Below are 15,995 nucleotides of genomic sequence, written 5' to 3'. Positions count from 1 at the left end.
GTACAAATATTCAGTCTTATACAGCTTTGGCAAGAAAGGAGGCAAAATACAGATAATTTTGTTAAGGAATGTTTTGAAATGCAGCTCTAGACACCCAAATTTAATTATTTCTGTAGGTGCTTGCTATTGATACTCCCCCCACATTCCAAAGAGGCACAGGCAGTGATCCAGCTGACCCTCCCCTCCCTGGGTCAGCCACACTCCCTTTGCTGGGAGGGAGCTAGTCCTTGCTCCCAGTGAAGGAAACAAGGAGGACTGAGGGTGAAGAGGACTTGATGCAAAAATAGAACAACAGCACAGAAAATTCCTGACAGCAGATGAGCATATTGAAATTCTAACATTATGCTCATACTTTGTGCATTATTCTCTATTACCACTGTGATTCCTTTAACATGCCATTTTCTACAGACAAGACAGAGAGGTTTCCTATCCCTATTTCCTAATGTCATTCACCTCATTCTAAGCCTCCTATAAAAGCTGCCTTTTTATTTCTATTTTCCCTTTTTTAAGATGTCTGAAGATACTCAAACACAGGGTTCAATGGCAGGGGAATGAACACGCAGTTTACAGTTCCATCTCCTGAATGCCTGATATGACACAAATCATTCCCATTTTTACTGCTGGTCAAGTTTTACTCTTTGCAAGGCCTGAACTTCAGCTCAGTGCTCCAAACTCATTTTCCTACAAGCCCACATTGGCTGTGTCTGCCCACCCCACAGACCTGGAGGCTGAGAAGCACTGACAGACACCTGCAAGCAGCTGGGCAGAGAGGTTTAGCTGAAATACAGAAAAGAAAAGCCAGGAGAATCTTGTGTGTTCTACAAGATCCTGATGGAGACTTTGGATTTGTAGCATGCTGCCTTCTCCATAAAGAGCAAAGCAAACTTGGTTTCAAGCAAAGGATGCTGCTGTGTTCCATTCCCCAGCCACACCAAGCACAGCTGTCTGCCTTCTCCCAGCACATTTCCCAAGCAAGCCTGGCTGTGTAATTTTGACCACTAAACCTGTCAGTACACTCCTTTCCTGCCCTGCACATTTCTCAGAATAAGCCTCAGCCATCAGCTTTTCACTCAGCACTGCCATAAGGATTTGGGCACGTGCAGTGCTCCTGCTGGAAGCAGAAGGGATGGACAGCTGGGAACTCCCTGCGCATTGCATCATATCCTACTGACCTCTGGGCTAAAATCAGACAACAAGCACAGAGTTACTACACACATGGGAAGTTACTACAGAGTCACTACAGACATGAGAAACGGTTTATTGTAACTTGACTACTGCTAAAAACACAGCCCAAACCAGAGAAAGATCTTCCTTCAGGGCTGCAGCATTTTGGAGAATCATGGAACACTTTGGGCTGGAAGGAACCTTGGAGATCTTCTAATTCCAACCCCTGCCACAGGCAGGAACACCTTCCCCTATCCCAGGGTGCTCCAAGCCCTGTCCAGCCTGGCCTGGGACACTGCCAGGGATGGGGCATTGATGATAATGTAAAACTACTAAAGAGACCTTTGCTTGGGTTTATCGAGAATCAGTAAAAAAACCTCCACCTTCAAGCTATAAAATCATCTTAGATAACAAATTCTTGGGTGGACTTTTGCTTCTGGAGAAAGTGTATTAATATATGTAATTATGGCACAACAAAGATTTTAAACTGTTTCCTCAAGATTTACAAGTATTTTTAACAGAAAATTAATGGAACAGCAGAGATCCATTAATAAAAAGATAAAAAGAGAGAGCAAGCTAAATAACAGCAAAAGACAGGAATGTGCCTGGGAAACACCACCCTGATGAACTGCCTGTCAAACAGCCACACATGTAGATTGAATTTAGACTGAAACATGCCAATATGTTGCCAGTACTCCAGGGTTGTTTTTTTTTCCTTAAAACAAGTATCAGACTAACTTAATTTATAGAGACATTTCTCACTTAGGCCACCACTCGAATACTTTAACTCCAAAGCACAGTGTTAACTTCTTGGTCTCTATTCCTTATATATTCCTAGATAACATTTAACCCCAGGAGCCACAGGGGATGTTATGCTGACTCCAGCTTAGTTTCTTGCCAAGAAAGCAAACAGGAAAAAAACAGCTGCCCTAGTAAAAATTTATCTACCTTCAGAGAATACAGAAAACCTCAAAGACTTCCATTATTTCCAAGATTAAGGGTTATCTGTTTGAAAAGCAATGATTATATTCTGCAGTGAGTTCACCAGTAAAAGCAGAAACATCTGAAGCAGAAAGAGAAAGAAGAGCAGAAGAGTTATCAGACATCATCCTGCTTTATTACCAGAGAGGAGCTCCTCATATGGAATAAATTCACATTATTCACACCACTGCACTGCAAAGTACAACCAGCTACAGATCTCTGAAGATATGCAGGAAACAGGGACTTGCAGAGAACTCCAACACCGTAAAAATTAATCCCCCAAATCCTCTTGATCAACCCCTACATGGGAACAAACCGCTCTTGAACACAACAGTGACACAGGTGGGTCTGCAGCTGCCAAGAGCTTCAGCCCAGCAGGACAGCTGGGAGGAAAACCTAGAGGAATGGCAGATCCCACCTGAAAATCCCAAAGCAGGGCAGAAACACGCCCCATTCCTTAGGGAATCTGGCCTCAGGTGATAACAAAGAGATAACTGTATACAGCAAGTGCACATGGACTCGCTCAAATGATGGCTGGCTTCTCTCATTTTGCACAGAAATAAACAGATTAACACAAGACAGAGCTCCTAAAAAGAACTCCAGGTGCAGCCCAGCCCAAGCTGTGATAGCTGCACGTTCCATGCTCCCAGCACACCAAGGAAACCTGATGGGTGTGTGGGCAGGTGGCACCCAGGACTGCCCCACAAACACAGCTGGTGTATGGGGCATTGGTGCTGAGAAATGGGGACTGAGGACACGTCCCTTGTGCCACAGCAATTGGTCACCTCACCTGGGCCACCCTGAGTGTTTGGGTGGAACAGGAGAGCAGGGTCCACTGAGAAGCAAGAAAGGAAGGTAGTGAACAAAAATAAATCAGGAATAAACAAGGAGGAACCAGATTTTGGGGGTGTAAAGCACTAAGTTATTTACATGATGCAAACACAAAATGTTGTGAAGCTCATTTGGACCATGGGTAGGTGAAGAGGAAAAACTTTGGCTCTAAAATTCATGTTTTTAAGCAGTAAGCTACTGGTGGCATCCCCAACTTTTTCTTATGCCCCTAATGTTCCAGGGGGAAAAAAACCAACCACCCAAAATATCTGAATAAGATTTAATTTCAAAATGGGTTTTGACTTCTTTTTTTAATGTATTACACAAGAGCTAATGTTTCTATTTTCTATTTCCTATTTTGAAACAGATATAAAGAATCTCCTAGTTTATGTGGTTTGGTACTTATGCTGTCTAGAAACAGAAATTCTGGGAATTCAGGATATTCACCCCTATTTTTTTGGTGCTTCACAGAAACTGCAGCATCAGGATACTAAAATAACATAATTTGTCACTGAAACTGTAATCAAAAATATGCTAAAGGCCTAAATAGCAGCATTAACTGAATTAGCTTAGCCTTCAATTTAAGGTTAATGTGATGCATATGTGAATAAATATGCATCTAGAGAGAACAACTACTAAAAAGTCATTAAGGAACAACACTTTATCCCTCTCACCTCTCTCCGTCGTGATGCCCAGCAACTTTGTTTAATCTTCCAAACCACAGCTGCCACCAGGAGCAATGACAGGAAACAACTGGAAAGGAAAGGAAAAAAAATAGAAAATAATATTTATTGCTCTTGTTCATAACACACTGGCAGCTGAAAAACTCTAGGAAATGCAAAGTTAAATGAAAAGTTCATATATTACAGATACACTGAAGAAAGATAATCCAGCACAGTTCAGTGCTTCTGATACCCAGTGAGGAATGACACACTTATTTTCATTATTTATATTGTTGATTCAAAGTTCCTTATCTGACTTCCTTAAATGACAGCAAGGCTGAAAGATTTAATCAGATTTTAAAAGCCACTATTGCCTATCTCTGGTGATATTTTGAGTGAGAGGATAACCCCCAAGAAGAAAAGCCTTGAGAGAAGTAGAGAAAATTGATTATTATTTCCGTTCCAAATTACAAAAATAAGATAGAGTGTAGAGCAGGCAGGCTGTTGCAGAGCTACAGGCATTTCTTGATTTCCCCAAATCTGTATTGGTTTTCATCATCAAAGGAGGAGGGGAAAAGGATGAATGAATATATCAATTTCTGGGGAAAATGCAGGGAAGCAGATATAATAAAAAAGAGTAATAGGAATAATAATAATCATTATTATTATAATAATTACAATAACAACCGACTGTACTGACAGATATGATTTTATCACACTGAGCACCTAATGAGCAACTTCAAGGCACACAAAATAAGATTAAAATTTGAGCCCCAGTGGAAGCCTCCTTCCTCAGGGACTGCACTGATGGGTCACAGAAAACATCTCCAAAGCCTCTCCACCTTCCAACATGTACTGAAAGGTTACAGGAAAGTGTCCATGGAAGGAAGATCAATCAGAGCAGGTGACTTATGTGCTCAGCTGCAGCATTGCCTGTAACCACAGGCTCTGGATGCTCCCACAGGGCTTTCTCTCCAAGAGAGAATCTGCCCAGGGCTGCAGGGAGTCACCCAGGACTGCACCCTGCCAGGAGGGGACAGGGACAGGAGGAGAGGGAATGGCCTCAGGGGAGCCTCAGCATGGACAGGGGGTAAATTCCTTCATGGGAAGGGGGTCAGGTCTTGGAACTGGCCAGGGCAGGGCTGGAGTCCCCATCCCTGGGGGAATTTCACAGCCCTGTGGATGTGGCCCTTGGGGACATGGGGCAATGGGGGCAGTGCTTGAACTTGCTGATCCCAGAGGGCTTTTCCAACCTAAATGATTCTGTGATACTATTACTTGGAAATGCCTATAATTAAACACCAGGATAGACAGCAGGAACCATTCCCTGAGAAGTGCAAAAGGTGAGGAGACAGTTCTTCTTGCCGTATCACCATCTACAGACTATGTGATATGAAACCTCCATGGATGGGGCACACACACCCAAAGGCAGCCAGTCAGAGATGGGATTGCATTTTTCAGGCTTAGATGTGCACAGAAATATGCTTCACTATCATATAGCATATAATATTTAAAAATGTGCACTTGTTTGACTTGCATGGCCCTGGCACAGGTTGCCCAGAGCAGCTGTGGCTGCCCTGGATCCCTGGCAGTGCCCAGGCCAGGTTGGCACTGGGGCTGGAGCAGCCTGGGACAGTGGGAGGTGTCCCTGCCCACGGGACTGGATGGGCTTTAAGGTCCCTTCCAACACAAACCAGTCCACGATTTTATGACTTCAGATGCAGTTTATGTGCAACATGAGCTGCTGCCAGGGCTCATAAGTGTTTGCCTCCTCAGTACACCTCTATTTGGAGAAAAAAGATGGAAATCCAAAGGGCAGATGAAAATGCCAGCAGTGCCAAAAATGCCATTCATCTCAAGCACCTCTGGTAAATTACCCATTTCAGAGGAGTTTCTCAGGAGGAGTTTCTCAGGTCAGGCATACAGATGAACTTGCACTGTGCAACCCTCAGCCACAAAGTCAGTGAGGTCTCCACCTTTACACAGCAACACGCACCAGTCTTGTGTATTCATCAGACAGCTCCAGAAATCCACACAGCAAATGGAAGACACACATCAAAACATGCTGAACTGCTGTAAGGATGGCCCCTTTTTAGGAAAAAAGTGACCTCAGCAATTAAAACTGTTGGACCTCTTATTTTGGGTCAATTTCATAGAATCACAGAACCTATGCTGGAAAAGAGCTCTAAGATCATCAAGTCCAACCATTATTAACTCAGCACTGCCAAGGCCACCACTAAACCATGTCCCCACATGCCACATTTTTGGTGGCACTGTAAATATGTCTCCCTACATATTAGTTACTCTTTTGGAGAAGAAAGAGTGGAGAACTAAGAGGGTCACCTTTACTACTAAATCCCCTTTCCAAAATGCAACACTGCACAAGTCTGCATGTTCCAGAGCCCTTCATTGGTTTCTCTTTCCTGCCCATTTCTGGCACCACAGCCAAGACTTTCTTCAGAAAATACAGAGAGGAATTAACAATTAAAGACTAATAAAACTTCTCCTAAAACACTCACCACAGTACCATTGTATTTCAAAGGCACAGCACCATACATCTTTGTATTGTCACAAGGAGGCAGCAAATACCCACAAAAGCTATAAAATCGCTAAGGAAATGTATTTTCCCCCTTGAACTAACATCCCTTGGAAGCACTCGGGGAGAAATAAAAGGCAGAGCCCACTGCAGTCCATCACCTGCTGGAAGAGCCCCAGGGGTTGAGCAAAGTCAAGATCTATTGTTGCATTTACTCAGCCTAAACCATCCTGAAATAAGTTAAAAGACCTGATGTGAGCATCACTAGCTTTGAAGAAGGTTTTTTTCCAACTTTCTCTGGAAAGCAACTTTGTAGGTATGGAAGCAGCAGAAAGAAGCAGCTGCATGCAGAGAGAGAGGTGCTGGGAAATGATTTGGAGTGAGAGCTGAGGCTGGCACAGTCCTGGGTGAGCTGTGCTCTGCCCTGCTCTCTCAACAGCTTCACACACATCTCTGCCATGAATATCCACCTGCTTACAAATGACTTTCAAAATCAACATTTACTGCAAGATTTGCTTTGCCCTCTCCTTCCCATTTCTCCAAAAATAACAGCCTACCAAGAGCATCCTTCATCCCAGAAATCCCTCTTCACCCAAGTCTTCTCTCTGCAGCTTCCCCCATCTCAAATGGCTCCAGGCAGAGCTCAGAGCCCCTGGCAGGGCCTGGAGGGGCTCCAAGAGTGCTGGAGAGGGACTGGGGACAAGGCCTGCAGGGACAGGACACAGGGAATGGCTCCCACTGGGAAAGGGCAGATTGGGCTGGGATCTTGGCAAGGAATTGCTGGCTGGGAGGGTGGGCAGGGGCTGGGATGGAATTCCCAGATTTGCTGTGGCTGCCCCTGGATCCCTGGCAGTGCCCAAGGCCAGGCTGGACACTGGGGCTGGAGCAGCCTGGGACAGTGGGAGGTGTCCCTGCCATGGCAGGGGTTGCAACAGGGGATCTTTAAGTTTCCTTCCAACCTAAACTATTCTGTATTTCTGTCAACTGTTGGATTTCCATTTTCCTGTAGCCTCTGACACGTCCAGTTTGAGACCAGTTAAATTTTTCTAACAGATAAAAAGGAAACCAGCAAACTCAGGTGTGGAACCAGACTGGAAGGAAAAAGAACCATCAAGAGCCACCTAACACCCTGGAGAGCTTTTCATCCCAGGGAAATTTGAACATGACTCTATTTTAACCAGGTCCTACCAAGCAGAGTTTCCAATAGCTCACACAGTCATAAAAATTTGTGCTTACACAGCATAAATATTGCAATGCAGGAAGAAGATACATTTAAATTTTATGGAGAATAGTCTATTTGGCAAATAGCTTTAATAATTCATTCTTAATTATTCATTAGATTATTTAAGTACAATAAATGAGCAATGTGGTTACAAATAATCTCTCCTCAGTTGGTCTCCACACACACATGGAACCTCAGCTGATCAGCCTTCAGGCTACCTACCACAGGGTATTCCCACAGTGACACAAAAACCTGAATTTAACACTCTGTCTGGTTTTATTCTAGACTTTAATCTCCTTTTCCACAGAGAGAATATTCTCTCCACGCCTGGTATCTTTAAAGCTTTTCAAACAAGTACGCTTTCATTTTTAGATGTCTGGAAAACTCCATCAGCACTTTACTGTGATGCATTCTCAGAAGAAGAGAAGAAAATCCATCTGGTGTATTAGGGCCCAATTATTAAACCTTCGTGAAATGTTTATCCACATCAGAATTGCTTGTAAAAAATGGCAGCTTTAAACACCAAAATGTACAGCAGCCTCACTGCTAATGTGCTTTAACATATACAGGTCACTTAATAATCTCAGACAGCACTGCCATGATTACTAGAAACACAGCCCAAGTTATTTTGATGAATTAGAAGCCATTTAAGTGCTATTTACCAGTACCTTTTAATATGCTAGAGAGCTACAGGACACATTTTAAAGTACTGGATGCATTAATCCTTGAAATAATTGGAACAAGTGTATAACATGCACGTGGTTGGTGCCAAACAGCTGCCTGCAGCCCAACAAGCCAGATTCCTGACCTCATCCTTCTGCTGAAGATGGCACAAGGCTCAAGAAGCCACAGCTCACCCTGGTTATGGCAGAGGAGGCAGTGGAGGCAGGGAAGGGCTGGAGTACAGGGGCATGGGTTACACCCAGGTAGAAATGAAGCACTGCAAAGCCACCCAAGCCCCTCCTCTGCTCCCCCACCCTGGTGGTGTGGGGAGGAGAATCAGATGAAAAATTTGTAGGCTGAGAGAAGAAAATCTTAATAATGGAAAACAAAATAAATACAATAAATACCTAATAATAACAATTATATTTAAAAGATAAATTAAAGAAACCAACCAAACAGCTGATGTACAATAGAACTGCCCAGCACCTGCTGACCCAGATCAGAACCCTGCAGGTAACTCCCCCCAGTTTACACACTGGGCATGATGCTCTGAGCTGTGGAATATCCATCTGGCCAGCTGGGCTCACCTGTCCCAGCTATGATTCCTCCCAGTTTGAGTAACTCCTCACTGGCAGAGCAAGAGAAAAAATACAAAACCAAACTTCTGAGAAACACAACCTAGCAAAACCCAAATAGCAACACCCATCAGTGTATTATCAACATTACTCTAACTGAACCCAAAACACAGCACTAGAACAGCTCCTGAGAAGACATTAACTCTATCCCAACCTAAATCAGGACAGCAAGTCTGATGAAAAGCAGCTGAGGGAGCTGGGAAGGGGCTGCAGAATCCCTGAGGGAGCTGGGACGGGGCTCAGCCTGGAGCAAAGGAGGCTCAGGGGGCCCTTGTGGCTCTGCACAGCTCCTGCCAGGAGGCCACAGCCGGGGGGGTCGGGCTCTGCTCCAGGGAACAGGGACAGGAGCAGAGGGAACGGCCTCAGGGGAGGGTCTGGGTGGGCAGTGGGGAAATTGCTCTTTGAAAGGGCTGCCCAGCCCTGGCACAGCTGCCCAGGGCAGGGGTGCAGTCCCCATCTCTGGGGGGATTTCACAGCCCTGTGGATGTGGCACCTGGGGACATGGGGCAGTGGTGGCAGTGCTGGGGGAGTGTTTGAACTCGCTGATCTCAGAGGGCTGTTCCAACCTCAATGATCTTATGATTCTATTCTATGATTATGGAGGATGAAGTAAAGAGTGCTGAGAACATGGAAAAAAGGAAGTTATGGATGCTAAACTGTTACTCTTCTTCATTTTGTTGGAAATAATGGGAAGATATTCCCAAGCTCTTCCTTTTTCTAAGAAAAAAAAAAAAACAATAAGGGACTCAGACTGTATTTTAAGCACCTATTTAATAAAGACATTTGTGCTAAAGTAAAAAATTATTTAATAAGCAACAAGAGTAAATAAAATATCTGCAGCATAACTACAGATTTGAATTACTGCAGGAGGCATTCCCACTTAATGAAAACACTGGGAAAATACATATATTTAAGGAAAACAATATACAATACATAAAACCATCTGCGTGAGTCTTGTACTGAGCAAACAGTTCTCCTGCTCAAGTTTTTATGAGGAACAGATCCAATTATTTGTATCAAACTAAAACTACACCATTTCCATTTGATATTCAGACCCCAATGGGGCACATGAGGTTTGATGTGCCACCACAAAAACACTAAGCTGGCAGCTTTTATTCCATTTGTGAAATAACACTCATTTCTCTAACAATTATGGTAGGGCTTCGGTGGGACACGTTGGATCATGGAATCACACACTGCTTTGGGCTGGGAGGGACCTCATATCCAGCTTCAACCACCCTGCATGGGATGGGCAGCAATGCCTCCCCTAGACTGGAGCAGACACTGGACTCTGTTAGAAGGGTGTTTCAAGGACAGATAATGAAGACAAGACCAACAGCAGGCAGGAAACAAAATGAGCTGTGCATGTGAGAACCAGCAGAGAAGTGCAGTAGAAGACACCTGAGGTATTTGGTAAATCCATGTAGTAAAGCTCAGGATGAGACCACAGAGAATCATGGAATGGTTTGGCTTGGACAGACCTTAAAAGGCCCTCTGGTCCAACCCCTCTGCCATGAGCAGGAACATCTTCAGCCAGGTCAGATTGCCCAGAGCCCTGTCCAGCCTGGAGTGGAATGTTTCAGTGATGGGGTATCCACCCCTCCTCTGGGAAGCCTATTCCAGTGTCTCACCACCCTCAGCACAAAAGATTTCTTCCCTGATCTAGACTTAATAGACCCTCTTTCAATTTAAAGTCATCACCCTTTGTTACATCACAACAGGTCCCACTTAAATGTCCATCCCCATCTTCCTTTGCACTACTTTTAAGGATGCAGAGATCCCAGTAAGGTCTCTCAAATGCTCTCTGGGCTGAAGGTTGAAGGGAAGAAAAGGACAAGGGAAGAATGGAAGAAAAGAAGAAAAGGAAAAGGGAAGAATGGAAGAAGGGGAGAGAAAGAAAAAGGGGGAAAGAAAAAGGGGGAAGGATTATTGGGCAATAATATGGGCTTATAAGGCCACAAATATTTTTACATCTTCTGTACATAAAGGTACGCTGGTGATTAGTACCTGTGGTAGGTGTGCTGTCAGACAGATTTTTTGGAAGATAAGCAAGCACAGATATGAATAAAGAATGTTCACTAGAAATTGTCAAAATAGCTCAAACTATGTGCTGAAAGACAGCTGCACAATCTGTAAATTAAAGCAGAGAGGAGGAAAGAGAAACCCGAGTTTCCTTGCAGTTCATTAGCTTTGCAAAGGTTAACAATGGTTGGAATATCATTTCTCCTCTGGCTCTGATTATAGTGCAATATTAACGATCTCAGAACTTCACCGTTCTACCCAACCTTTATCCACTGACATTTTCTTAGCTTCAAATAACACATTCATGTGTACAAATTAAGGCTGTGTCATACACAGCCCCCTGCCTGGCTTGGTGCTGAACTCCAGGAATCCAACAGCCCCTCTAAATGTGAGGCACAGCCCTCTGATCACAGGAGCCAGCTCCTAAATGAAATGAAAACCAGTCCTGTGTCCTGCTGCACACTGCCTGGTGCTGTCTGAATGCATGACCAGGCTCCTGCTTTTCCATGCCCTGTGCACCCCACAGGCAGCCCAGCCAGTGCCTGGGATAGCAAAACTCAGCAGTGCTGGGCTGTGGCGAGCCCACAGCTCTCTGCAAGGACTGCACTGACCTCATTCATCTCAAATGTCAGCAGAGACACTGAAAATCCCCCGGGTCCCTCTCAGGTGCTCCACACAGCTCAAGGCACAGATGATGCCTCCAGCTGCACAGCAGAAAAGCCCAGTTAGGACGGGCTTACAACCAAGTGGGCGAAGTGGCTTCCAGAATAAAGAAATGTGCCACAGCATCTCCAGCTCAGACAGATTTCCCAAATTCATAGAGTCACAGAATGGTTTGGGTTGGAAGTGATCTTAAAAATCACCTGTTCCAGCCCCCCTGCCACAGGCAGAACACCTTCCACCATCCCAGAGTGCTCCAAGCCCCATCCAACCTGGCCTTGGGCACTTCCAGGGATGGGACAGCCACAGCTGCCATGGGCAACTCCCACACTTCCTGCAGAACAGCAAAATGAAGCAACACCCTTAAATGTGCAAACAGAAAGCCTCTAAACATCTGTTTTCCAGAACAACATCTCTTTAGGTCTCCATTATACCTAAGAAATTGATACATATCCCAGGTTTTGAGTTTGGTGTTAATGATACCAACTGGTTTTAGGTTTTCACAAAGTATTTTCCTTGCTTCTATTTTAGGGAGCAAATTCTCAGCCAACTGTTGCTTATTAACAGCACAGGGGGCTCTCAGGTTATTTATGGTCTGTCTTGGATCCCACAGTAATTACGAAATGTGCTCTAGAGCATTAAAAATGCAAATGTTTCAATAGTTTCCCCTATACCCAGTGAGATGAATCACACTGTTCTAATCCACTGGTTAATTAGGGAGTTATGGTGACTGTAAAATAAAACACCTGGAGAGAAGCTTAGGAGTAGTGAAAGAATCAAAGAATTTCTAGCACATTATAAATGCTTAACTGGAAAACACCTGTAAACTGTCTTCTCCCAAATCCACATGTTCTTATTCCTCTGGCTTGTTAGGATGTTAAATAATATTGCAACATTACTTCTCAAGGAGAGCCATGAGATAACAGTGATAGAGGAAAGGAAAGGGAACTTGCAGCCTTTGCACATGTACGTTCAGCTGCATGTGCCCACTGAGACACACAGTGCACTGATCTTCTGCTTTAACCTGGGACTGGAATCATGCAAGGATTTGGGTTGGAAGGGACCTTAAATCCCACCCAGTGCCACGCCTGCCATGGCAGGGACACCTCCCACTGTCCCAGGTGCTCCAGCCCCAGTGTCCAACCTGGCCTTGGGCACTGCCAGGGATCCAGGGGCAGCCACAGCTGCTCTGGGAATCTCTTCAAACAATGAATCTGGAGCAATCCTTCATCCTGAGGAGTTTAAACCCTTATGTGCAGATGTGGTTAGGTCTGTAAAGCAGTAATTGGACAGGTTTTGTAGTGCAGATTTATCTTGCACAATTAGAAAAGAACTAAGGAACCAACTGTTTCCCTCTTCATTTTCCTAATAAGCAATTACCCTGCCACACAGATTTTTAGGGAAGATGTTGACTGTGATTAATTCAGCAAAACAAATGATTAAGCCTGAGCCAGGAGTAACCACCTACTCTGCTCCAATGGCAGGAGGTGGTGGTTCTGATTCCCAGGGATCAAACCTGCTGTTTCCCAGGAAATGCACTAAAGCAGATTCTACTCTCTAAAAGCTCCATATGAAAAAAATTGATATAAACCACTTGTCTGAAAGGCCTGTCTGGAGCTTCTTGCTTTAATTAAATTTAGCATGAAATCTAAAGCAAGATATTACTCCCACTGCTCATTTTACACCAGGCATAATATTGCCTACTTTAGAACAGGCTGTGAGTGGTGTTTACTCCATGTATATCCCTCCTGTAGGACTCCTTGTCGATCAGGTATTGGTTTCCACTTCTGGAGTATTAGCAGTCCCTGAAACAGAGGCCAATATACTGGATTTTGAAGCTTTGAAGAGAGGGCCTGCTGTTTAAATTTTTTGGAGCAATGAAGAGGAGACAAGGATTAAAATGGCTTCTGTTGGTTCCCACTCTGAGGGAATCATCAGCTCACTTGACACTAAGAAATGAACTTAGAACTGTGTATGAAAACCAGAAGAATTTGGCTTCCATTGAACTGTAACATATGTTTGTATTTAAATTTACATACTTTTCAGAGTTCAGTTTAAAATCAAAAGGTGGTACCTGAAGAGCTGGAAATTATTCCAGACTTAACTCTGCAAAATAACTCCCCTGGTTTGTGGCTGGTGCCTGACAAGGTGTGACAACCTGCAGTAAGTCACACACAGCTGTGGCAAGTCAATGTTTTCTACCCCCTCTCAAAAGGAACTTCTCCTTTTCCAAAAGCCCCTCCCGGCCCCTCCCAGCCCCATCCTCCCTTTCCCTGCATGCACTGGCATCATGCATTGGAAAAGATGCACAGACAATTAATTTTCTTAACATAATTCCTAATTAAACATTTAAATCAGAGTGAAGATTTCCATTTCCTAGGCTGTGCTGTAAGCAGGATGTTCAAGTTAAAAAAAGCCAGACCAAGAAGAACCCAAACTCTGAAGCCCAGAACCTAAAGAAGTAACATTTAGCTGTCTTAAATGAAAAGTACCTGAAAAATGTCACAAAGAACTGCACCAGGTCCATAAAGTTGCTGTGCTGTGAGAATGCAATCTGCAAAAGAAAAGCAAATGCTTTCTGTTACTTACTGGAAAGAAAATTCATATTTCAAGATATGTAAAAAGGATTTAAAATGACAATGAAAAGTAGCTTTACTCAGATCAATTCATATTTTTCAACACTGTTTTTGAAAAAGAACGGAAATGTTCTGAGGGAAAAGAAAATAAATTATAACTTGTTTTGAAAACATATATCCCAGAAACGAAGCTGAACAAGTAACTCTGTCTCCCAGCCATGTTCCAAGGAATATTCTTCAGTGCACACTGAAGAAAACACTACTTCAAAAACTTAGAACAGAGGTTTCACAGAGCTGCAAATAATCTTTAATTAGAAGTGAAAATCTTTAATTATTGTTTACACAGCAACCCAAAATTTAATATTTACATTTCAAACAATATCCAGACAACAAAATCTCCTCAAAAAAGGAACTTACACCCAGAGCTGCAAAGAGGCACGAAACACAGAAGATGATAGACACTGTGAAAACAGCTATGGCATTCATCTTAGCTCACTGCCCTGCAATCCCACGGCAGAGCAGGGAAAAACACAGAACATTTGGGACAAAACCAGAGGGAAGAGGCCAACAGGAAACTGGGAGGTGGTTAGAGGCAAAAAGGAAGATTAGGGAGTCTGGGTAAAAATAACAACGTGGAGGGGAGGCGAGCCAAGAGAAAAGCAACTTGTGCAATATTAGGGATCAGAAGTTCTTTCCAGGTACCTCCTATTTCCTCTGCCTATCAATCTCTCATCACCACAACAGCATATTAACTCTTTCATGAAGTAACAGAATTCACTCAGAATTAAAGTGAAATCTGCACTGACAAAATCCATCTCTGGTGTCATTTGTTTTTTTTTTCCTTAATAAACAATACTTATGGCAACATTAGCATAAACATAAATCCCTCCTCCCAGCAATAGCCACATCCCAGAATTCGTGAATATGTGTAAAGTGAACCATTGCTTGGGTTTCTGTTGCTCTGGAACACTTTCTATGATCGTATTTGCTTTAAATATCCATTGTAACTTGGTACAGAAGCTGCCCCAAATAGTTTTCTTATCAATACATTGACATATTTTGACGTTGAAAGCTCCTTTGCAGCTCACAATCACTGTGTGGCTGGAAAGTGAACTCCAAACCTGCACACCAGATGCTGCAACCTCAACAGTCCTGCCTATACAAGACAAGAAAAAACAGAGTTTCTTGTTGATTTTTGCTTCTAAAGTGCTTCCCAATAGTCTTCTGATTATTAAAAGACAGTGAGCAAGATTTCACTTTTTGTGTAAAAAATCAGTGCCTAGTAACTAAAGTGGTACAGTATTTGCATAAATGGATATTCTGGAATAAACATTATATTCTGGAATGTATTTAAGACAAAGATAATCCTTAGTGAAATATCTCATCCCAAAATATAAACATGTAACACAGCCAGTTTAAAAAAAAAATCCAACTCTTCATATTATTTCTGAGAATAACCATGATGCTGAGTGACTATAAGAGATGCATTTCAAAATAAAGCCCTTGTTATGTATCAACAATCCTTAAGTAGAAAAAGACAATTAAAAACACAAGGGAATCATTGACAGGCCAGTCCCCTGTGGATGACCATCAGGATCAGTTTCTGTGATGGAAACCAAAACTTGCTCCTATTAGAAGAAACAAGAAACTGCTATTTTTAAAATAAGGGAGATTCTATGAAAGATTAATGAGACTGTTACCAGAGAAGGGCTTCTCATCTTTTGATAACAACTGCAGGAAATAAATAAAAACAAAAACAAACAAAAAATAATGTAGGATTATTTCACACCGAAGCCTTACAAATGCTTTAGCAGTGGTGATTATTTTCTCCACCTGCTGGAGTTCTTCTCCTATAAAGCCCAATTTAGGACCTGTACCTCAAACATGGATTAAAAAAACCCAGGTTGTTTCTACAATTTATTCCTCGCAAACTGAAAATACTTTGTGCCATCAAACCTGACCAATCTGTGTCACAGGCAATTTGGTCTCATAATTGTTAATGGTTTGCTTACTTAGGGCTTAATTTCCCCTAATATAATCTGT

General features: G+C 43.1%; 1 protein-coding gene across 1 annotated transcript in view; it reads right to left on the bottom strand.

Moving 5' to 3' along the window:
- ATRN (attractin) overlaps positions 1-15,995 on the bottom strand; it is a 148,762-nt gene that overhangs the window by 28,883 nt on the left and 103,884 nt on the right. Inside the window, exons 25-26 of the mRNA XM_058803585.1 lie at positions 13,869-13,930; positions 3,651-3,729 (exon numbers count right to left, since the gene is read on the bottom strand). Coding sequence (XP_058659568.1) covers positions 3,651-3,729; positions 13,869-13,930 — 141 coding nt within the window. The remainder of the gene's footprint in view (positions 1-3,650; positions 3,730-13,868; positions 13,931-15,995) is intronic.

The sequence above is a fragment of the Ammospiza caudacuta genome, chromosome 4, assembly GCF_027887145.1.
Source record: "Ammospiza caudacuta isolate bAmmCau1 chromosome 4, bAmmCau1.pri, whole genome shotgun sequence".
NCBI lineage: Eukaryota > Metazoa > Chordata > Aves > Passeriformes > Passerellidae > Ammospiza > Ammospiza caudacuta.
The sequence above is the reverse complement of the archived record's forward strand: the minus strand, read 5'-3'. Positions and strand labels throughout refer to the sequence as shown.